The sequence below is a fragment of the Muscardinus avellanarius genome (genome assembly GCF_963383645.1).
Source record: "Muscardinus avellanarius genome assembly, chromosome: 5".
Lineage (NCBI taxonomy): Eukaryota > Metazoa > Chordata > Mammalia > Rodentia > Gliridae > Muscardinus > Muscardinus avellanarius.
In genome coordinates this window covers 50,411,709-50,437,210 of record NC_137790.1, presented here as the reverse complement: position 1 = coordinate 50,437,210, position 25,502 = coordinate 50,411,709, and the positions used below count along the sequence as shown (strand labels likewise).

Here is a 25,502-nt window from a genome sequence, read left to right as displayed (position 1 = left end):
CATTGAATGCTTTTTCAGTGCCTATTAAAATGATCATGTGATTTTTGTCTTTTGTTCTGTTTATGTGGTGAAATACATGGCCTAGTTTTCATATATGAACCATATTTGCATCCCTGAGATGAACCCGACTTAGTCATGGTGTATGATTTTCTTGAAGTAGCTTTCAATGCACATTGCTAGTATTTTATTTAGCAGTTTTATGTCTAAGATCAATAATGATATTGGCCTATAGTTTTCTTGAGCTGTCTTCATTTGGTTTTGGTATTAATGTGGTGTTGGCTTCATAGATTATATTTGGAAAAGTCCTATTTCTTTCTATTTCATGGAATAGATTGAGGAGTAATGGGATTAGCCCTTCTATAAAGGTTTTTTTTTTTTTTTCAGTACTAGGAATGGAACCCAGGGGGTATTCTACCTCCAAGCTACACCCTCAGCCCTATTTTTTATTCTTTATTTTGAAACAGGGTCTCACTGAGTTGCAAAGGGCCTCACTAAGTAGCTGAGGCTGTCCATGAACCATGATCCTCCTGTCTCAGCCTCCCACATGCTGAGATTACAAGTGTGTGCAACCACGCCCGGCTTCTATAAAGGTTCTATACAATTCACTTGGGAAACCATTTGGGCTTTTGTTTGATGTTAGGCTCATATTGCTGCCTCAATCTTGTTGATTGCTATTTATTTTGAAACAGAATCTTGCTAAGTTAGCACATGCTGGCCTGGATCCTCCTATCTCAGTCTCCCTAGTACTGGGAGTACAGGTGTGTACCACTGCGTGTGGTTCTTTTATTATTTAAATACCAAGCTTACAAGTTATATTTCAATCAGAATCAAATATATTCTTTGAAAGCACCGGCTCAGTCCAATTTTCATAGTTTATGATCAATGAGAGAATATCAAAATTCAGAATCTAAATAATTCAAGATACATTATTTAAAGAAGGAAAGTATCACTTAAAGTATATTACTATTATTATTCACTAAAGTCATATTGCTATCTATACAAAAATATAAAGGCATAAAATGTGAAGTCACCCTTCCCAATTCATTCTCCTCCTCAAGGGACACAACTAATTAGTGGTATGAATTCTTGCTGATCTTTCGCTCTGCATTTAAATTAACATAAATAGGTTAAAAATATCCTCTAGGTTTTCTTTTCAATAACTGAAGAATACCTGATATATCATTCTTGTGTGTGTGTGTGTGTGTGTGTGTGTGTGTGTGTGTGTGTGGTACTAGGGGTGAAATCCAGGGGCTTTTCTACCTCTACCCTAGAGTCCCAGACCTATTTTGTACTTTATTTGTAAACAGGGTCTCACTAAGTTGCTGAGAGCCTCACTAAGTAGCTGAGGCCTGTCTCAGCTTCCCAAGGGCTGGGATTACAAGTGTGCACCACCACACCCAGCTACCATTCTACTTTTTTTTTTTAACATCAAATCATGCCATGCCAGTAAATTAAAAATATCCACAGCTGCATTCATTGTATGGGTGCATATCTAAGCAGTTTAACATTACCAACAATACCTCAATAATCATTTCTTTACCTGTACCCTCCCGTATATGTGCTCTAAACTCTATTTTACCTTCAATCTGACCTGCTTGTGTCTGAGCTCCTGTATATGCAGGCTGTTGCGGCTGAACTCCTGGTGGGTGTGCTGCTGAAGAGGAGGAAGCAATGCTGTCAGGTGTTCCTGAACGGTCTTCTGCAGGGGCACTAGGTGGCCCTAAAATGGTCATGAAAAGTCAGTTTAGTGCCCTATCCAAGGACTTTCTCTAGTATGCTCAATTAATAGGTTCAATTAAAAGAAACTAGAAAGTACCATTAAACAAGTATATAGCCACATATTCAACCTTTTACATTAAACCAATACACTTTTTTTCTTTGGTTCAGTCTCATAAGAGCCCAAAGTTACAACTGGAAATCATTCCATGTAACATGTGTTATGCAATAGTCCTGAGTCTTTATCCCTCTGCAGTACCAATATCCCTGCTTCATGCAATCTATTTTGTTGATCAACTAAAAGTATCACCTCATTTACAGGTCTCTACAGCTCATAAATTAAGCTCAACACCCTAGTTTGGTATAAAAGGATCCAAGAATTTCTCATAATTTCTCTTTTTGCATGCCCCTCCCTCAGCTAAACTGACCTATTCCTTATTTTCTCCCCCTCCTCTGTCTCTCTCTATATATATACACACACACATATATATATAATAATTTTTACTACTAGTTCACTTATCTTTATTCTTTCCATTGTGTTCCATCTATTTAACTATGATATTCTTTAAATCCAAGTTATATTTTCAGATTTCTCATGAGCCTTTTGGACTCATATATACTTCAGACCACTCTTGAATTTTTACATAGTTTGCTTCTATTATGATCCATACGAACTTCTACTTTGCATTTCTGAACAGCTCCCATTCTCTTAGACTGAGCTCTACTGGTCATACCCCTGATCCTTGGTTCTTTTTGTCTGTTTCTTAAGGCCTAGCTCTCTTATACATGTTGCCACTCAAATTCCTCCAGAATAATGAACATTACAAGTGAATGGACATTCAAAAAGGATGGTCCAAAGGCAGCTAGATACATCTACTTTTCTTTTTGTTTTAGCAACACAGAAGATTATTTAAAAGCACAGGTTTTGGAGCCAAGTTATTTAGGTTTGAATGCCAGTGCTGCCAATGCTAGCTGTGTAACCCTGGGCAGGTTACTTAATCTCTTCCTATGCTTAGGGGTTTCTTCATCTGCATAAAAGACACATTAATTCCTACTTCATAAGGTTACTATAAAGACTATGAATTAATGAGGGCTTAGAGAAAATGCTTATAAAAGTGATTATAAAGTGATTATAAAGCAAATGCTTCTATAAGCAAAAGCTTATAGAAGTGATTATCATTTAGAAAGTTTCATATAAGCACTTATTGTTATTAGCAGGCTAATTATGGCTAAACTTCTATCTTCTTCATTTGTGTACTCTCGGATCTTTACCCTGTATTAGGTACATAGCTAGCAACTAACAGTTCAGTTCTAATGAGAACCTAAACTAGGGCATAGCAGTGGGAATGCAGAAAAAACAGATGATGACTCCATTTGTCTATCACCCTTTTCATTACACTTACATACAGTAAATACATACATTTCTCCTACATAATTATCCTAAAGATATGTATTACTTTGATTCCTTTTTCCTCACTTGCATGTAACTTACTAATGTTGCTCATCTTCTTAGAATACTTTAACCCTCCCTTCTCTATCCTCCCCTTCTCATTTCCATATTCACTGTGGCAGCCAATGTTTTAACCATATCACACCTAAAAAACTACAAAAATGTTCTGGCTGTTGTCTATGTGTAGTTCCTCTTACTATAATTCAACATACAAAGCCATTAGAAAACTGATTATTAGAATAATCATGTTATTCTGGTGTGGCATATACTATATTCAAATCAAAATTGCCAAGCCTGACTTGTTATACAACTATTTATTCCTCCACATGGTATTTCTTAAAATCTTAAGTAGATGAAACATTAATTCATATTTCAGTTACTCTAAAAAATGTAGTTTTTCAGAAATATGATTTGGTATCTTCTCTTGCCAAGAACAAGCATCATGTATAAATATTTGTCTTAAAAAATTTCACAAATTATCTCCAATGAATAATCCCATTAAAGCCTCAGAGAAAAACAAAATCAATAGACTACACACTACATTCCCAACTACAGATAATGGCAAAGAAAACTGGTCAGGTAAACCCTCCCACATGTAACAATGAAAACTCAACAAAACAGAAAGAGCAATTATTTTAAAACAACTAAAAAATAAATCTGGTTGCAGAAACCAGAAAAGGTTAACCCATATCTCCAATGGCAGAAAAACAGAGTGTTAGTAACTTCACAGTTGGATACGCAGCTAGAAATTTAGAAATTTAAAGGAAAATACTGTTTTAGTGGACGTAAAATAAAAAAGGAATCTGTATAAAAACTATAAAAACAACCAAATGGCAATTGTAGAGGTGAAAGCACAAATAAAATAAAAAATTCACTAGAAAGATTCAAAAGCATATTAGAAAATGAAGAATCAGTAACCCTGAAGAGTCAACAGCATCCATCTTATCTAAAGGACTGGAAAAAAAAAAAAGAATCTCAGAGACCCATGAGACAATACAGGCTCTCCAATGGATGGGTAATTAGAATCTCAAAAAGAAAAAAAAAAAAAAAAAAAAGCAAAACAGCAGAAGAAAAAGATGAAGAAATGATGCCAAAAAGAAAAAAAATTTAAAAATTACAGTACAGTGTACTACCTGAAGGTTAGAAAATAACTCATATAAAAGCATTCTACACTAAAGCAATTTAACAGAAATTAATATTTAATTTTAAATTTCCCTAAATTAAGGTTAAGATAGATAAGACCTATCAAATATAATTTAAATCTTGCAAAAATTCTGAAATTTATCATCTTAAAAACTACTGTAAAGTAGTTTGGAGTGAAAAAAAAGGCTTTATGAATATTACTTTCCATAAAATTTACTTGAACCAAACAATGGTCATTTTTAAGGAAGAGGGTGTTACTGACAGGGCAAAAGAAAGTTCAGTAGGGTGATGACATCAACTACTTCTTGATCTACTGTACCTTTAAAATTTGTGAACTTCACCATATCCAAGTATTCTTCAATAAACAAAGGATAAGGAGGAAAGAAAGAGGAGATGAAGGATGAGAGGTAAGGAGGTAAGAACTTACCTGAAACCTGATCATCTGTTAAACCAAATGCTGACATGACATTTTTATTGATCTCATCTTGATTTTTCAGAGGATCAAAAGCTGACATACTTGCTGCCATAACCTGAGTAGACTGTTTTCCAGTAGAATCAGAAGCAGCAGGCTTTTCTTCCCTACCATCCACAGTATCTAGAGAATAAAATCATAAACAAAACCTTGTTTCTATTTATATTCAATAAGGCCTAAAAACAGAAGACAGGTAAATATATCTGTACATAAGTATTATCTGGAATGTTAAGAGTAAGAACCTCTAAATACAGGATCATATGTCATTTTACTTTATACTTGTTTATATTTGTACTTTTATAGTCAAGAAAAAGCAAAAAGAAATGTAAGATAAGTGACAGTTTTCCAAAACATTATCTATTTTAATAATCATTAGATTAAAAAAAATACAAGCTCTGTAGCAAATTAGAGAAACAGTGCTTTTTCTTGGAGCCCTATGGCCTGTATTTTAGTATCAGATACATACATACTAGGTACTCAGGAAATAACTTATAGTAATTAATGTCTTATGTTGCAAGAAAAGAAGCATAACTAAAATAATGATCTTGCTTTTCATGTATTATTTCCTTTTTTTTTTTTAATGGTACTAGGGATTGAACCCAGAGGCATTCTGCCTTCGAGCTGTACCCCCAGCCCTTCTTTTATTTACTTTTTAAATAGTCTCTCTTACACTGTTGGTGGGAATGCAAACTAGTTCAGCCACTATGGAGATCTGTGTGGAGATTCCTAAGAAAGGTGGGAATAGATCCACCATATGATCCAGCTCTACCACTCCTGGGTATCTTTCCAAAGGGGTTGAATTCAGAGAACTACAGCAACATATGCATACCTATGTTCATAGCAGCACAATTCGTAATAGCCAAAATATGGAACCAACCCAGATCTCCATCAACAGATGGATGGATTGCAAAACTTTGGGAAATACACACAATGGAATTCTATTCAGCCATAAAGAAGAACAAAATTATATCATTTGCAAGAAGATGGAAAGCCCTGGAGAACATTATGTTAAGTGAGATCAGCCAAGCACAGAAGAAGGTACATATGTTTCCTCTAATATGCCCAAACTAGGAAACATAGAGGATACCAGTGGGACTCCAGATAATGAAGGGGAAATATCAGCAAAGTTTGAATAGAAAGATAGGAGAGAAGGAAGGCTGATCTTGATTAATAAGGGTCTACATCTTAATGTGTATAAAATTATGAATATGACATGGTTAACCTGGACAACCATTGGTGGGAGGGGAGAAAGGGAAAATGGGGGCGGGGGAGAGGGCACCAAATATAGTTTAAATGTATACCATTTATGTTCAATAAAAAAATTGTTAAAAGAAAAAAAAAATAGGGTCTCGGGATCTCCTTCTTCATCTAGAGTTCTTGTTACCCATTTCTCCCAAGCTTTCATACATTAAGGAAAGCATCTGATTTCTTCTTTTTTGTGACTGACTAATCTCACTTAGCAATAATGTCCTCCAGTTCCATCATGGGAGGGGGGAAGAGGGAAACTCTCTAAAGCACATGATGTACTTAAACAAATCAAAGTTCATCACTAAGACAAACATGGGAAGGAGGAATGGAGAGGAAATGGGGTGGGGATTGGGTAAGGGCTAATTTGATGTATGCATTGTATGTCTACACAAGTCTTTTATCCCATTAAGATGTATGACTACAATGTACCAATAAAAAAATAAAAAAATAAAAAAATAAATAGGGTTTCAGTTGCTGAGGGTTTCTTTCACTAAGTTGCTGAGGCTAGTCTCTAACCTGTGATCCTCCTGCTCAAGTACTGGGATTATAGGTATGCACCACCATGCCCAGTTCATGTTTTATTTTTTTTATTTTTTTGTGGGTCTTGGGATGGAACCCAGGGGCATTCGACCTCTGAGCTACACCCCATGCCCTATTTTTCTTTATTTTGAAACTGGGTCTCACTGAGTTGCGGAGGGCCTCACTAAGTAGCTGAGGCTGTCTACGAATTGCGATCCACCATCTTAGCCTCCCAAATGCTGGGATTACAAGCGTGTGCCACCACGCCCAGCATCATGTTTTATTTCTATTGACTATGTGTCCACTGTTACGTTACAAGCCAACCAGAATTCACCCTTAATCTTCTTTAGTACACAAAACACTTTTGCTTCTTATCTGAAGTGTGTATTACTTCTTCAATTACTTATTTAAATACTTACAAGTGAAACGTGTTTGGAATCTGTTTCAAAGTAATACGGGGGGATGAAAGGATGTGGAAATAAAAACGACATGATATTCACTGAGTTGATAACTGTTGAAGGTGAATGTGGATCCATAGGATGCATTATATTATTAGGTCTACTTTTATGTATGTTTTAGTTTTTCCATAGTAAAATGGTTTAAGAAATAGTAATTTAAATATTATTATCAGGTTAGGTTTAAAGCCATGCCTTTCTTCTAAGGATAGTAAGGTATTAAACAGGCACTTATACTTGAACGTTATGAAAGAAAATGGATTCAAGAAAAACCTACATTTAACAAATAGGAATCTGAGGCCAAAATATTCAAAAGAAGCATCATTAAGAAAACATGAACAAGTGGACAAAATAACCATTATTCAACTGACAAATAATTATCAGGTTTTTTTGTTACCAAGCAAGTATATGGACATCAGTTTACTAGTTCTAATCTGCCATTCCAGGCTATCCTAACATTTTCTAAATTTCTGTGGGAAAAAATATTTGCTATTAAATTCTGCTTTAAAATATGCCTCCTACTTATCTTTCTCACTAACTTCCTTCCTGTAATCTCAAAAACATACCACATCAATCTCAAAAACAGTTCTCCCTTACACTACTACCACAAACTTTTATTACCTATGCCTCTTTTTGCTTATCACAAATGGAACCCACCAGGAAATACACTATATGTCCACTAACCTACTATGTGTTTAATTAGCTGAAGAGCTACACCAACAGGTTAACCCAGTACTAAAGGCAGCTTACACATCATTTGCCACTTAGAGGAAAACAAGTGTTCAAAATCCACAGCAAAGGTAGGACACTGAACACCACAAATGGCCACATGTTTCTCAATAAGGATAAGTCAAAAGTCTCTAAATAATACTGATGGCTGATTGGCAATTTTGTTTTTTGTACTAGACCTTCAGTGTCTGCTGTAGGTTTTTTTTTTTTAGTTTATGTTATTTTCTTGAAAAACCTTACGAACTTTCATAAAAACCAAAAGCCAAGAGGTAATTTAACTCATTAACTATGAGAGAAAACAAAAATAAACTACAACCATCGTTAAAAATAAAACAGAAAGCCAGGCATGGTGGTGCATGCTTGTAATCCCAGTACATGGGAGGCTGAGACAGGATGATTGTAGGTTCACAGCTGGCCTCAGCTACTGAGTGAGGCCCTCTGTAACTTAGTGAGACCATTTCAAAATAAAGAACAGGACTGGGAGCATAGCTCAGAGGTAGAATACCCCTGTGTTCCATCTCCTTGATCAAAGTTGGAGCTTTGTATTTGGAAAGGTTGAGTTCAGAATAAGCAACCTGCTTTGACCTGAAATACAAAGGCTTTCATCATAAAAGTAATCAAGATTTCATTACAGAATTTCAGAAGCAAATCTCCAAAAAGTTCTTTTTTTTTTTGGGGGGGGGGGACTGGGGATTGAACCCAGGGGCATACTACCTCATGAGTTATAAAAACCTAGACCTCCGTTTTTATTCTTTATTTTGAAACAGGGTCTCACTAAGTTGTGGAGGGCCTCACTAAGTAGCTGAGGCTGGCCAAAAATCTTGTGATCATCCTATCTCTGCCTCCCAACTACTGGGATTACAAGCACATGCCAATCACACCCAGCTGTCCAATTTTTTTTTAAATAAAATAGCTATTTATTCAGTCTCTTTTCATGCCAAAATGTTCTGTGCATATAACATATAATTGGCAAACACTTTGTAACAGAGAAAATTGTTCATCAAATTATATTTCATATTACCTGATTATATAAAATTTAAGATGAAAATGATTAATCAACTCCTTTTAACATTTCTAATAATTTAGCATGATATATGAGGCACAAAATCTTAGTAAAATATGACACAGAAAGAGCAATGATATAATTCTCAAATTTAACTTGTCATGATTTGCTAGTAATATATAGAAAGACAACAAGCTTTTAGAACATTGGTTTACTAGGATTCTGGCAATAGCTTTATGTAACAGACCTGCTACTCAACGTATTTATGGTCTCGGCTTCACTATGAAACTAAAAAAAAAAAAGAACCAAAATCCCCGCCTTTTATATGACAAATATCTTGGCAAGTACACCACTAAACATAGTAACAAACCTTAGAAACCTGGGGTAAGAAATTAACAAAAGCTAAATATTGTAGCCTAAACAAAATTCAGAAAAAAAGTAAAGTAACTATGACTGGTTACATAAAATCTTTCTGACTGGTTAAAACTTAACAGTGTAAAATATGCATTTAAGAATCTTGATTAAGTTCAACAAGTACCAGTGTCTATTTGAAAGGATATCTTCAAAACCAGTGTAGTCAAAATTATTTCAAATGATGTAAAACATTCTAAAGCTGGAAAACATTCATTTATTATTAATGTGGAGGTAAATCCCAGAGCTTTGGGGACTTTCTCAGGCTGCAAAGAGTTGTTTCTCTGATTCACTCAAAACAACATACAACAAAGTCCAAGAATGTCATTCAGCTCATTAATGGGCAAAACTGCTTGTACGCAGCTCTGAACTCCTCAGGAAGCATGGCTACTGAGTCAAAAAGTAGGATGTGTGAGGATCAAAGGCACACTATCTGCTAGCTAAGGAGATAGAAAACCACCCTCCCTCCACACTAAAAGCTCCTTTCCCAGGTAAATAAAAGTATACAAGGGGGAAAATTAAAATATACTTACTCTACAGAGTTTGATTTTGAAATACTGTGACCCTACTTGAAAGTTTTTAACTAGATTTATCTGGTCATTTCTGATTACATCTTCAATATGTACACAGATTCTACTTTTATTGACTTATCCTTAGATACTTAGTTTTGAAGCAGGCCTCAGCAACTTGTGAGACCCTTAGCAAGACCTTGTTTCAAAATCAAAAGGGCTATGGGTATAGCTTGGAGGCAGAATACCCCAAGCAGTACCAAACAACAACAAAAACCCTATAAATTAAACAAAATCAAGGGGTTGGAGTATAGCTCAGTGGTAGAGCAAGTGCTAAATAGATGTGCAAGGTCATGGGGTTAAATCCAAAATTACTTATGAGCCAAAAATAGAACAATATCTCAGAATCTAAAAACTCTAAGAAGCTACACAGAAATTTCTAAGAAGTTTCCACAGAAATTATTTTCAATTTCGCCTTTATATGAAGTCATCCAGACTCTATAAAAAAAATCACTATTTCAAAATAGTCTTAAACATTTGAAAAGTATAGATAAAAATTCAGTCTAAGTGCAATATCTAGGAATTTTAGTTGAGAAAGTCTTTTAAAATCTTCTTCCAAGCCATAACACATGTTTAAATTTCAGTCCACATTTTAAATTAGCCAAACTAAGTCACTTCCAAATTTATTATCAACTCTTGTTTTATTACAAATGTCATGTGTAAAAATGGGAAAATCCATTTTTTGTTTCAGTTTTTCACTGTAAATTAAGAATTATACTTAAACTATAATTTCTATTTTAATGTACTAATCTAAAATTAACTTTTACTTAAAAATGACTTCTTATTGAAAATGACTTCTTATTGCACATAAAACTCATGAAATGATTTTTAGTTCCTGAAATTCATTATCTAGTAACTAAAAAGAGTTCAGGAATCAAAGGGGTTTGAAAACTGACCTATGACATAAACCCATAAGTCTAAGATTAGTTGTATAAGAATCATTAAAAGTGGGGCCTTGTTAACTTTTTTCACCATGGTTGAATCTATGGCTAAGGATTAACTGGAAATCAAGAGAGTTTGTAGTAAAACTTAGACCACTTGGATACACTCTCCTCACTTGACATTTAACTATATGATATGAATTTTGAGTATAACATGAAGTTTTGTGGGAGGGGGGGTACAAGGGTTCTTGGAAGTCCTTCTACCTCAGGGTTACACTCCCAGACCTAATTTTTGTATTTTTATTTGGAAAGAGGGTCTCTTAAGCCAGCACAGCTGGCTTCGAACCTACACGATCCTCCTGTCTCCGCCTCCCAAGCGCGGGGATTACAAGCTTGCACCACCACGCCTGGCATAACATCAAGTTTTAACAAATATTTAAAGATGAAATTGTGTCAATAAATATTAAAAGCTCACTTTTATAATTGTTTTAGATGTTTTAAATAGTTGCAATGGCTTAAAAATGACAACTTAAAATGCTGCTTGTAGTACAGTTTTGCCTGATGAATTCTCCACATTTTTGTAAACTGTTTTATTTCTTTGGGTGTAAAATGTTTTGCTGAGTACTGTGATATTGTATATGTTTTTTTGTCCCAGTTATATAGTACTATTTCAGTCCATCATCCAGCTTTGGCTGCTGAAATCGTATACCTGTGAAGACTTGCTTTTGTTTCTGTTAGACTGCTCTTCAGTTCTGTATTGAGCATCTTGAGTACTGAAGAAAAGATGTCACTTCTTTCATTAAGGCTGTTTTGTAATATATATAAGGACTAGAATTGTGTTTTTAAAGCATTCAAGTATGACAATATACTATCTGTTTTCATCCCCCCACCCAAAAAAAAAAGTGAGATTCTAAGTCTTACCCCAGTAAGTCTACGTGACTCAGCAGCTGGTATAATATAACCTCCTGGTAATCCTGATAGCAAGCTTTGGAAATGCAGAAATAAACAGAAGCAGAGGCAAAAACAAGAAAGAGTGACACTAAAAGTGCCATCCTACTTCCTAACCAAAGAAAAATTAAAAAATAAATCTGTAAAACAATGGACAATATAGAAGAATAAATCAGAATAAAAGAGATTCATGGTTTACCATTTTCAGGAATACTGGTAGAAGGTCCTGGTTCTCCAGGTGGTTCTAGGCTATCCAGTAAGCGATTCACTTTATTTCTAAGTTCTATCAGTTCACGGCGGAGGTATTTCACCTGACTTGATTCAAGGGGTCTTGGTTGGCCATTAACTGAAATAAAAACATTAATTTGCTTACACTTAGGAGATGTTCTTGAGTAAGTGTACCAACAGAATACACAACAAGGAAAAACAATATTTTTTAAAAGTTAAAAAAAAATTAAACAAGATACCTACTAATATCATTTTAATGACAATTCTTTTTAAGGAATTATTAATTACTTTTCTGAGAAAAGAAATATTCATCAGTCTTTTTTTTTTTATTTTTTTATTTTTTATTGGTGCACTGTATTCATACATCATAGTGGGATACAAACTTTTGTAGACATACATGCACACATCGCCCAGTCAGCCCCCACCCGATCCCCACCCCATTCTCTCCCCATCCCTCCCTCCCATGCTTGGCTTAGTGGAAAAATATGGAACGCTTCACGAATTTGCGTGTCATCCTTGCGCAGGGGCCATGCTAATCTTCTCTGTATCGTTCCAATTTAAGTATATGTGCTGCCGAAGCGAGCACTCATCAGTCTTTCTTGATGCCAGACCTATGCATATTTCTATTTTATAAAAATGTTCAATGGAAGACTTCAACTATAATAAACTATGACCTACATAAAATTTGTTTTTTAATATCAACCTTTCCTTTTTAATTGGTGCATTTTAATCATACATCATAATGAAATTCAGAGTGATAGAGACAAACATGCACATAATACTCAGTAAGCTTACCCTCAAGTTCCACTCCGCTTCTCAACCTCCCCATGCGCCACATTGAGACTGGCATTGATAATTTTGTGTATGTGTATCTATTAAAGTGCTTACTTAATCAAATCTCTCTCCCCACACCCACCTCCTTCCATTAAGCCCCCTCCATCACTCCACTAATGTGTCTCCTTTCTCTAGAGTCCTTTTTTGTATCCAAATTTCTCCCCAACAAATTACTAAATTTAACTGATATTACTTTTAGCACAAATCATGCAACTTCCAAATTTTACACTATTTAATATTCTTAAAAGAATATGAAAAACACTTATTCTAAATATATATGTTAAGACATAAGATGGTTGACTGGTCTATTATCCCTCTTATTACTTTTGACTTAGAAATACAGCTTAAAGCAACTAATTAAAATAGCTAACCTTAAGAATTTATTTAAAAAAATATATGTACAGAAGTAATGAATCTACATCAACACTGTCCTTCAAAAAAATTGTTTCCAAAAGTAGTATATAAGACACAGAAAGCCAAAGGTTACTGAATAATTGGGTTTTTTTTCCTTGTGAAGACCACATTTCCTAATTTCCTTTGTCTGAATAAGTTTCAACTATGTGGTAAAAAAATGAAATCCCTAAGCAGAGACTGTCACCACTTAGGTTTATTAAAAAAAAAAAAAAAAAAAAAAAAAGAGCCGGACGTGGTGGCGCATGTTTGTAATCCCCGCACTTGGGAGGCAGAGACAGGAGGATCGCGCAGGTTCAAAGCCAGCCGCGCTGGCTTAAGAGACCCTGTTTCCAAATTTAAAAAGTATAAAAATAGGTCTGGGAGTGTAGCCCAGAGGTAGAAGGGTTTCCAGGAACCCCAGTACCACCAAAAAAACAAGAAGAAAGAAAGAAAAAAGAAAAAAACCAACACAAGGCTCTGAATGGAAGCCCAAAAGAGGAGTTCAAAAATTATGCTAACTGAAATGTCTTATGCACTACCAGTATAAATTCCTGAATATGAATAAACTCGAAGCATCTAATTAAAAAAGAATACCTATTTTAAAATAATAGTGTAGGGAGACTCTTTATTAAATACATTTCAAACATTAAGCCACCAGAATAAGTTTTCAGAATGCAGTCTACCAGTAATTCACACACTCCCTGTTATGAGGAAGTCCAATACAATCTTCTACCTACATCAATTATTACTGACTTTCACTACACATTACTGGTTTTTTCCAATATCTGAGGGGAAAAAAAAAAGCTCTAACAGTCAAGATCTGGTCTGATACTGTAAAACAGGCCTTTGTCTTTCTAGAAGCTGGCCTGGTGATCCCATTGAACATAAACATTTTCAAACAACATTGACATTGGACAAGACCACTCTGACCATGAAGGATCAAGACAAAACAAAACGACTCCCTCCTAATCATGTTAAAACTCAAGACAAAAACAAAACCATTAACCAAACACCCCCTTATCCTGACTAATAAAGATTAACTGATGCTATTTTACCAACTATAGCTATAACTTCAATTCATTCATTCCACCTTCAACATAAGATTTAGTGATTCATTCCTCCCATTTCCCAATACGTTTTAGTAAGATAATCATAGAAGCACTCCTACTCCCTGACACCATTTAATCCAGAGCAAAGCCCTACCTTTCAAAATCTTATCTCACAGCACATGATACAAGCCTAGCTTCTAAAAACAAATCTTTCTAACATACTTTAAGATACCCTATTGTTCTTCCTATTCTTTATTCTCCCTTACTACAGTAAGTCAATAAACCCAACTTTGTTCAACTACAGAGGTGTGTTCTGATGGTCTTTGCCTGGAGCATACGGATACAGATCTTACCTGAATTTTTAACAATGTTGTAAACCCTGAGTGGTAGCACACACTTAGAATCCCAGCATTCAGGAGGCTGAGACAGGAGGATGGCGGTTTGTGGCCAGCCTTAGCTACTAGCGAGGTCCTTTGCAACTCAGCGAGACCCTGTTTGAAAATAATAATGAATAAAAATAGGGCTGGGGATATAGTTCAGAGGTAGAATGACCCTGGGTTCCATTAAAAAAAAAATGTTGCACTTGTATTCCCAGTATGGCCTATAATCAATTATCATCTAAACACACAAGTTTACAAACACCATGCTTCAAATTATACCAATTAAAGGTTAAAATTCCCTATTTCATAAGTATATATTTTACTTGCATAACTTTAAGACTTGAATTAAATATTTCAAACACACAAAAAGATAAATTTAAAAATACGCATCATTGTTTAATCTTAACATTTTCCCATCATTCTTCTTGATCATAAAATATAGAATTAATAAAATTTCCCAGGCTACCTTTTACCAAAATCCATTCTACTACTTCATATTTAAATAAAGCTTTTAAGGAGGAGGCAAGATGGAGGCAGCTAATCAGAACATGCATTGCTCGGAGAAGACCTGGACACTAGAGTTTGTATTAAAGTCTGATTGGGACAACTTAAGGAGACATTTTCAGCCGTGACTTCTGATCTAGAACCCAGGAGAGAAAGTGGATAAAAACAAAAAATTGAAGAACTCCGGGTGTGGTGGCACATGCTTGCAATCCCCATGCTTGGGAGGTGGAGACAGGAGGATAGCGCAGGTTCGAGGCCATACACACACACACACACACACACACACACACACACACACACACACACACGGTGGGTCTCCAGGAGAAGAGCCCGGAGGTAGAAGGGTTTCCAGGAACTCTAGTACCACTAAAAAAAAAAGGAAGAAAAAAAAGGGAACATCTGTAGACGACCTGCTCATAGTGGCAGAGAACAGAGCCCGATGCACAGCAAGACAGCAAGGCAGGTGCTGGGGCCTCTGAGGCCAGGATAGGAGCCTGCCAGATGGCTAGGCCAGTGCCAGGGCCAGTGAGACCAGGATCGGAGTCTGCCATGAGACAAGGCCAGTGCTTGGGCCTCCGAGGCCGGAATTGGAGCCTGCCAAGGGGTGAGGCTGGTGCCGGAGCCAGTGAGGCCAGGATTGGAGCCCACTGTGAGGCAAGGCCAGTGCTGGGGTCTCCGGAGCCTGCTGAGGGGTGAGGCCAGTGCCAGGGCCAGCGAGGCCGGGACTGGAGTATGCCGTGAGGCATGGCCAGTGCTGGGGCCTCTAAGGCCGGGATCGGAGCCTGCTGAGGGGTAAGGCCGGTGTCGGGACCAGTGAGGCCAGGATCAGAGCCTGCCGTGAGGCAAGGACGGTGCTGGGGCCTCTGAGGCCAGGATTGGAGCCTGCTGAGGGCTGAGGCTGGTGCCAGGGCCAGCAAAGCTGGAATCGGAGCCTGCCAAGGGGTGAGGCTGGTGCTGGGGCCAGGAAGGCCAGGATCGGAGCGTGCCGTGAGGCAAGGCCAGTGCTGGGGCCTCTGAGGCCGGGATTGGGGCATGCCAAGGGGTGAAGCCAGTGTCGGGGCCAGCGAGGCCGGGATCAGAGCCTGCCAAGGGATGAGGCTGGTTCTGGGGTCTCCGAGGCCAGGATTGAAGCCTGCCATGAGGCAAGGCCAGTGCCGGAGTCAAGGAGGCCAGAATCGGAGCCTGCCATGCGGTGAGGCTGATGCTGGGTCAGCAAGGCCAGGATCGGTGCCTGCCATTTGGTAAGGCCGTAGCTGGAGCCAGTGAGGCTGAGATAGGAGCTAGCCTGAAGGCAAAGCTGGTACTGGAACCTATGAGGTTCGGATCGGAGCCTGCCATGAGGCAAGGCCGGTACTGGAGCTAGTGAGACCGGGATCAGAGTCTACTGGGGCCTTCAAGAGTGGGATCAGAACTTGCAAAGCAGCATATGCAGAGAAATATCACAGAAAATTAAAAAGTCAGATGCTTTCCCCAATATGCAAAACTAGGAAGAAATGGGTAATAGGAGAGAATCTAGTGGAAGAAGGGGCCCTATGGAGGAGCAATTAAGGTGATCAATCAGAGGAGATGTGATGGGGAAGAGAGAATCTCTTTAAAGCACATGATGTACATAAATAAATATATGAATGTTAAACACTAAATCAAGCATGAGATTGAGGGGGAGGGAGGGAATGGAATGGGGATTGGATAAAGGTTGATTGGATGATGTGCACTTGGATATCCTAACAAATCTTGTAATCCATTGTGATGTCTGACTACAATGCACCAATAAAAATATATTAAAAATAAATAAAGCTTTATATTTTTTCTTTAACAATCTTGACATGTTAGAGCTATCCTTTTTGTTATAATTAGTATTTTAGTTACCCTTTCATATGAAAGCATAAAGCAACTGTTCTATATGATAAACCTTATGAAGTTAAAGAATTCCTTCTAATTCATAAATCAAACATTCCTTTTTATTCCTAATTTGGTATGACTTTTTAACATGACAGATATGAATGCTTCTCTTTTTCTGCAGAGAATATGGTCCAGTTTTTCTCCTTTAGCCTGTTATATAAAAGTAATATTACACTTTCCAACTTAAATCTAAAATCTACTTTAGACTCCTTGAATAATCAATCTTGGCAATGGTGCATTTCAATATTCATTGCTCAATTTGATGTGATAATATTATTTATTTTTTTTTAATTTTATTTTATTGGTGCACTGTATTCATACATCATAGTGGGATACAAACTTTTGTAGACATACATGCACACATCGCCCAGTCAGCCCCCACCTGATCCCCACCCCATTCTCTCCCCATCCCTCCTTCCCATGCTTGGCTTAGTGGTTGACATCTAGTATTATAGCAATTTATCCAAAATTAAAAATGATAATCTCACATAACAGTTTCATTTGTCTGATACCAAGTGTTTGATGATTTAAAGATAGCATTTCAATATTTCTTTTTGCTTTCTTTCTTACTAGAGCATATTTTTTTCTGTTTTTTTTAGTGAAACTATCATATATTTATATATTTATTTTTCAGAAAAAAATCTATCCTAATATGGAATATGAATTCTAGATACCCAAAACGATCTTGAAAAAGAACAAAGCTAGCAGATATATATTTTCTGATTTCAAACCATATAAAGCTACAATAATTGAAACAGTGTAGTACTGTTCTAAAGGCAGATATATAGACCATTGGAGTTAAATACAAGCCTAGAGCTAAATTCTTCCCTATATTGTCAAGTTATTTTTGACAAGGTTTCCACGAACATTTGGTGGTGGAAATAATAATCTTTTAACTAAATATTGTTGAAAAATAATAATTACATGGAAAAGAATAAAATTGGACCTTTACCTAATCCCATATACAAGTATTAACTCAAAATAGATAAAAGACCTAAATATAAATCTTAAGACTATAAACTTTTAGGAGAAAATCTGGGTCATAAAACCCCACAACATTGAAATTGGCAGTGATTTCTTGGATATGATTTCAATGGCACAGGCAACAGAAGAATATACAAACTCCCTAAAAAATAAAAGAAAATATTGTATATCCAAAGACAATGTAAACAGAGTTAAAAGTTACTAATAGAATTGGATAAAATATTTCCAAATGCTATATCTGAAGGTATATTAATATTCCAAATAGAAATCCTAAAAATTAACAACAATAAAGGCAAACAATACAACTTAGAGATAGGTAAAAGACTAACATAAATAATGAATCTCCACAGATAACCAATCTTAGTTGTCTGTTGGATGGAAACTCTTGTTTCTCTGGTTCTGGTGAGTGTTACCTATTTCTTCTTTGTAGTTAATCTCTTTGAGTATTTTCTCTAGCGCTGGTTTTGAAGACATAAATTCCTTCAGTTTCTGTTTGTCATGGAAGCTTCTTATTTCTCCATCTAATTTGATAGAAAGTTTTGCTGGATAGGAAATTTTTGGCTGGAAGTTGTTTTCTTTCAGAGTTTGGAATATGTTACTCCAGGCCCTTCTGGCTCTCATGACTTGGTTTGGGAAGTCTGGAGTGATTCTAATTGGTTTGCCTCTGAATGTCACTTGGCCCTTTGTTTTTGTTGCCTTTAAGATTCTCTGCTTGGCTTCCACATTGGTCATTTTGACAATTATATGGCGTGGGGATCCTCTTCTCTGATCCTGTCTAAAGGGAGTTCTATAAGTTTCCTGGATCTGTGTATCAACCTCTTGCTCTATATTTGGAAAATTTTCTGCTATTACTTCCTTGAAGAGATTGTTGATCCCTTTGGTATCACTTTCTTTTCCCTCCTCTATTCCAATTATTCTTAGGTTAGCTCTCTTAAGATGGGCCCATATTTCTTCAATGTCAGATTCCTACTGTTGGATATTTTTTTCTAGATTAGAAACTATGCATTCATTTTTGGATTGCTCATCTTCTAAGAGCGAGATTCTGTTCTCCATGTGGTCTAATCGGTTGTTTGTGCTTTGAATTGAGGCCTTTACTTCATTAATTGCATCCTTTATCTCTTTTTGGCTCTCTCTGAGTTCTTTTCGAAGCACCTCTATTATTTCTACAGTTATTTTCCTGATTTGATCTTCTAGAAATCTCTGATTTTCTGTTTTATCAGGTTCTGATGTTGTGGAGTTGTGCACATTCATTACTCCAGTGTTATTCCTCTTTCCCATGATTTCGGAGGTTTGTGCCTTCTCTGGGTTCTTCCCTTGGGTCACTATGGCTTCACTTAAGGTGCTCTGGATCTCGAGTCTGTATTATCTCAGACCCCACTACTCCTTTACTGGGTATTTATTTTTTTGCGGGTCTGGGGATGGTACCCAGGGGCATTCAACCTCCGAGCTACACCCCCTGCCCTATTTTTTATTCTTTATTTTGAAACTGGGTCTCACTGAGTTGAAAGGGCCTCACTAAGTAGCTGAGGCTGTACACAAACCGTGATCCTCCAGTCTCAGCCTCCTGAATGCTGGGATTACAAGCTTGTGGCACCATGCTTGGCTAACTATTAGCTCTTAAAGAACTCAGAGATAAGCCGGGCATGGCAGCACATGCTTGTAATCCCCATGTTTGGGAGGCAGAGACAGGAGGATTGCGCAGGTTCGAAGCAAGCCGTGCTGGCTTAAGAGACCCTGTTTCCAAATAAAAAGTATAAAATAGGTCTGGGAGTGTGAGTGTAGCCCAGAGGTAGAAGGGCTTCCAGGAACCCCAGTACCACACACAAAAAAAGAACTCAGAGATAGTTTTAACCCTGAAATTATTTTTAATCTGATACACTTGGACAAATAGCATACACTATTTAGAATAACAAAGCAGAAATAAAATGTAAAACACGCCAACTTTGTTAAATCTTCCCAAAACACAAACTGTATAACAACTTAAAAATTCTGATGAGTAAGGGAACAATTCAAATAAGGCTAAGTACACACAAGAAGGTATCACTATCAATCTCAGTAACATGGAGCAGGGTGGGATAAGGAGGGGAATACACCAAGTGCTCTACTTGTATATGTTTGTATCACTCTGAATCTATGATATATAATTACAATGCACCAATAAAAATATACCAAAATTCTGATTTGGTTAAATAATAGCTATAATACTCTATGAGAAATATCTAAGTCATGTGTTTAAAAATCCAAATAATCTTAACTATTCCTACTGAATTAAACTTCTCTATTTTCTTATAACATAAGACTCAAGTAATATAAAGCCACTCCTCCAATGCAAATTAAGCACATTTTGGATACATTATTACTAAATCCTGAGCCTTTAAAAAAATGATAAGTTGATTAGGAAGTGTACTATCGAGGCGGGTGTAGTGGCACAAGCTTGTAATCCCAGTACTTGGGAGGCTGAGATAGGAGGACTGAGGTTGAAGGACAGTCTGAGCTACTTAATGAGGCCTTCTGTAAATTAGCATGGCCTTATTCCAAAATAAATAATACAGAAAAATAGGACTGAAGGTGTAGCATGGAGGTAGAATGCCCCTGGGTTCCATCCCCAGTACCGTCAAATTAAATAAGTAAAGTTTACTACTCACCAAATAATGTCAGTTTCAGTATCCTACTACACTGAATTGCAAAGGAAAGGTCAGAACTATCAAAAATTGTTATAAGATCTCCATCTGGAATTAAAAAGAAGAAACAATTAGTTTTAGATTTGTAACAGGAGTAAACTAAGGTACATACAAAATTAAAATCCAAAATGGAGGTTACAGAGCATAATTAGAATCTCCCATAAAAATCTTAAACAAACACTAAAGGATCTAGGAAAGATGTATCATATCCTCATAAGCAAATGTAGCTAAAGTTATATGCATTAAATTTTACTAGTCACTAAGAGATTTGTCAAAACAATATCAAAAATTATTGATTTATACTAAACTCTTTCCATTTAAAAAACTTTAAATATATTTGTCAAAAATGAAAGAAACCAGGCATGGTGGCACATGCTTATAATCCCAACATTTAGGAGGCTGAGACAGGAGGATCGTGGTTCTTGGCCATTCTCAGCTCCTTAGTGAGACCCTTTGCAATTTAGTAGGAACCTGTTTCAAAGTAAAGAATATAAAATAGGGTTGGGAGTATAGCTCTGAAGTAGAATGCCCATGGGTTCCATCCCCAGAACCGCCAAAAAGAAAAGAAGAGAAAAGAAAAGGAAAGGAAAAGGAAAAGGAAAAGGAAAAGGAAAGGAACAGATTCCTACGGTTCACATCCTAATTCCAAGTACAATAAAATTTACTGACACAAATGGAAGGGAAGTCACATATAACAGTAACACTGACTTGCTTTAATCAATGAGTAGAGAGTGAAATCTTTCAGGTCACTGATCATTTTGACACTAAGATGAAAACTATCAACTTTCCCCAGAAAAAAAAAAAACTGTATACACAGAAAAACATACATATCAAAGACTGTGAAATCCTCCCCATACTATAATTAACATTCCAATGCGTGTCCCAAAGTTTTCTAAGGACTAAAGAAAAAAATGTTCCCTAGCGACAAGAACAGAAAAGCAGCCAGACAAGGTGGTAGTCAGGGGCCTGTGTAGGGTACCTTTGTACAGCTTGGTGGGAAAGAGTTCAGTCCTGTGAAGGCTAAGAAGCTTCTCCAGGGATGCTCTGCTTCATCAATTTTAAAACAGACTAGGCAGACTTATTTTGGATAAAGATGCAATAGAAGCCATAAATGAGCATTTTATAATTGTTTTTAGTTCTATGTAACCAGATCCACTTCCTATAATGCATATGTATAATGTTCAACTCTCTGGAATTCTCCTCATAAACACATTTTTAAGAAAATAAGATACATATATAAAAGAAACAAACTTCCCATAACTGGACTTTTTCCTTTCCTGAATCCTACAACAGAACAGTATCTCTGGTAACAGGAACTTTACTTTAGCTGTCCCTTTACTCTAGTGTCCAACAGACTATGAAACATGTATCTGAACAATTAAAAACATTTTTAAACATGGACATGCTTGTATCACTATTTTACTCGGCCATAAAAAACAAAATTACATTATTTGCAAGAAAATGGATGGAACTAAAGAGTATTATGCTAAAAGAGATTAGCCTCTCAGAAAGTGAAGGGCATAATGTTTTCTCTCATATGTGGAAGCTAGAGAGAAACTGGGAAACAAAGACTTCAGATAAACAAGGAGAAATACTAGTAAAACAGGGGAAGGCAACTTGGGATGGGAAGCAGGGAAGGGAAAAGGGAGACTTGATGAAGTAAACAGTTCAAATAACCCTATGTAGTTATATGAAATTATCAATTTCAATCTCAATAAAGTGTGTGGGGATCGGGAAGGAGCAGGATGGAATCGGGGAAACATACCAAGTGCTGTGTGTATGTATGTTTCTATCACTCTCAACCTCATTTTGATGTATAATTACAGTGCACAATAAAAGCATACAAAAAATACCATAAAAAAGAAATAAAATGTAATAACTAGACATGAAGCACAAATTTCAACAATAAGTAAACACCAAGTTAAAGATCTTCAAACTTTGCCCAATGAATTAATCCCTGATTGTATATGACTATGAACTAAGAATGGTATTGATATTTAAGAGGTTATAAAAAAAAGATAATGATGAGACAAAGGCTACATGTGATTGATTCATAAAGCTATAATACTGATTCTTTATAGAAGAAGTTTGTAGACCCTTTCCATAAACAAAAATAAGGGATTTAAGAGAAAGCAAACCAGTGAGGTCAGTTTAAGATATACCAAGTTTGAGGTAAGAGCATAGCATCTTAGATTAAAAAAGAATGCTATTAAAATTTTGAGTTTTAAAGTCAAAAAAGAGAAAAGGTAGTATCAAATTAAGGTACACATCTAGAAGTCAGAGGTGAAAGCAAATGTACTATAAGTAGATGCAATTACTAAAGATAAACAAAGAAATCTGTCTCCCTTAATGTTCATTAACACGACTAACTCAAAAAATGAGTGTGCTTTTTTTTTGTGTGTGTGGTACTGGGGGTGTAACCCAGGGGCTTTTCTACCTTCCAGCTATACTCCCAGACCTACTTATACTTTATTTAGAAACGGTTTCACTAAGTTGCTGACAGCCTCACTAAGTAGGTGAGGATGGCTTCAAACTTGTGTGATCCTCCTGTCTCAGCCTCCCATTGAGTGTACTCTTAGATCATACATTACAGGAGGAAAGCTAGATGTAGCTAGACAGCCAGCTTATCAGCACTTGATTTACACTCCCTTTCAACAGAGCCAGTTGTATAAACATGCTATCTAGTCAGGGATATTTTCTATTTGCATCATGGCAAAGCCATATGACTGAGTTCTGGCCAATGTAATGTGGTCAGAAATGATATATCACCTTGAAGCCTAGAAGGTGAAATCTCTTAATACTCTTTATCTTCATCTATCTGCCTGCTGGATGTCAATGTCCAAGGTGCTTGTAAGCCATGTGTTAAAGTTAACAAAGCTGTCAGCTTGAGTCCCTAAATGACTTGAGTGTTGAACCACTGAAATTTTAAGACTTTTTTTTACAGTGGGAGGAATTACTTTAAGCCACTTCAAAAGGAGGTGAAGCTATTAGTGATAAAAAGAAACCCAGGATAAACATAGTGTCAGAGACATAAAAGGATAAGAGTATTTCAAAAAGGATGGTGTGAGATGGGCATGGTAGCACACATTTATAATCTTAATCACTTGGGAGGCTGACAGGAGACCAGCCTCAGCAGTAACTTAGCGAAATCTGTTTCAGGTTAGGGGTATAGCTCAGAGGTAGAATACCCCTGGAGTCAATCAATCCTCAGTACAACAACAACAAAAAGTGTGGATAACTGTGCCAAATGCTGAGCTAAAGATGAAATAGACCACAAATAAGTTCAGTAGTAAAAAAGATACTGATAACCGCCACATACAAAGCAAATGTCAATAGAAATATTAACAAAGGCAGCTGGTTAGAGAATAAAAAATATAGTCTACTAATTCTACTATGTTTATATAAAACATATGTCACGTAAAATCCATCTTCATAAAAATAAGTTTTGTGGTCCAATGAGTCTGGGAACACTATATAGAATAAACTGGCAATGTCCATCAGCATATTACATGCTCTGAAAATTCATGAAATAAACACCTATCTTTGTTGCAACCAGCTTTCCTATACTTAACTGACTATAAAATCGTTTTTCATTCTATACATGCTGATATCCTGTTCACTTGAAGAATTCAAGTAAAAAACTGGCTTTCAGAACAAAAACAAAGTCAAAATTGGGCCGTAGGAGAAAAAAAAAGATCTGTAAAATGGCATATGTAAAACTCCCTTCTAATAAATCACTTAGCTATTTTACTTTATAAAAGAAATGTATTAACTAAATGAATACCCCATTATGTAAAAGAAAATGTCTACTCAACTATCATGTGGGAAGAAGTTCAATGAAAAATTAGCAAATAAACACAATACTCAGACTTTCAAAAACTGATTTCAAAACATTCTTACCTTCATCTTTATACTTTATTGTTACTTCATCATTACTCAGCAGTTTTCCTCTGAAAACTCGTTGCATCATTAGCACTAATTCATCATAAGTAATATCTTCATTATGAATGGGAATTCGTCGAATATCCTCCCCAAGTTGAGCTTTGATAATTAGCTTCCCACTGAGGTCCAACTGTCCATTCATGGTGGACTCCAGGATGTTCTGTATATACAACTCTATAGAAAGACTGATAAAAATGATTTTGATGATTAAACAATAACAAAATACATGTTAAAAATTGAAAGTAAAGCTACTATTACAAGATTAGAAAATTCCAGCCTTCAAAAGTGATTCACTGACCCCACTGTTACCATATTCATGTTTAGATGTCTGGCAACAACTTAATTTTATTACATGTAAGTTTTATTTTATTACATACATAATAATTTTATATTGCCTCTGATTGCCTTACTCACATACTTAACTGATTATCTGACATTATCATTTACATTTCTAACATGTCTAAAAACAAATTTCTGGTCTTTCTACTCAAAACCTGCCTCTTCTATAGTTTTCCTTCATCGTTAGTGACAACTTCCTTCCAGGTATTCCAGACAAAAGCCTTAGTTCCTCCTTTTTCTCACATCTTAGCTCCAAGCTGCCAACAAATTTGATTACTACTATCTTTTAAACTATCTCTGGAAGCCAACCACTTTAGTAATTCTATCCAGGCCACCATCATCTCTTGCCTACATTACTACAAGACTCCTTAACTATTCTGCCTCTCTTTTCCCTTTGCCTACTCTTTACCTATTTTCAACACATCAGAGTTATTCTGTTAAATAAAATCTAATAGCACTGTGCTTAAAACCATCCAATGGATTTTCATATCAAAAAGCAAAACCTACTTGGTTGATCTAGCTTTTGGCACCTGATCAAGTATTTATCTTCATTTTCTACCTCTTTTCCTCATTCGCCCCTCCTACACCAATGTTTTATGTTCTCCCTCTCAAGGCTTTGCACTTGCTACTACTTTTGACTTGGATTCTTTTCATATCCCTCACACAATTCAGATCCCTGATCAAATGTCATTTTCTCAAAAGGCTTCCATAACCATCTAATTTAA

General features: G+C 36.2%; 1 protein-coding gene across 5 annotated transcripts in view; it reads right to left on the bottom strand.

Moving 5' to 3' along the window:
- The window catches only part of TFG (trafficking from ER to golgi regulator), a gene marked incomplete at both ends in the record, with an annotated part of 36,687 nt that extends 12,095 nt beyond the window's left edge, over positions 1 to 24,592 (bottom strand). For 2 of the 5 annotated variants that reach the window (XM_080695797.1, XM_080695800.1), the window contains 5 exons: positions 1,592 to 1,720; positions 4,737 to 4,904; positions 11,744 to 11,890; positions 20,461 to 20,544; positions 24,397 to 24,580. In XM_080695797.1, the coding sequence (XP_080551923.1) occupies positions 1,592 to 1,720; positions 4,737 to 4,904; positions 11,744 to 11,890; positions 20,461 to 20,544; positions 24,397 to 24,580 (712 nt within the window). Of the gene's footprint in view, positions 1 to 1,579; positions 1,721 to 4,736; positions 4,905 to 11,743; positions 11,891 to 20,460; positions 20,545 to 24,396 lie in introns of all 5 variants that reach the window. The other 3 variants (XM_080695801.1, XM_080695799.1, XM_080695798.1) reach the window with 3 other exon arrangements.
- Between the last annotated feature and the right edge of the window lie 910 nt (positions 24,593 to 25,502).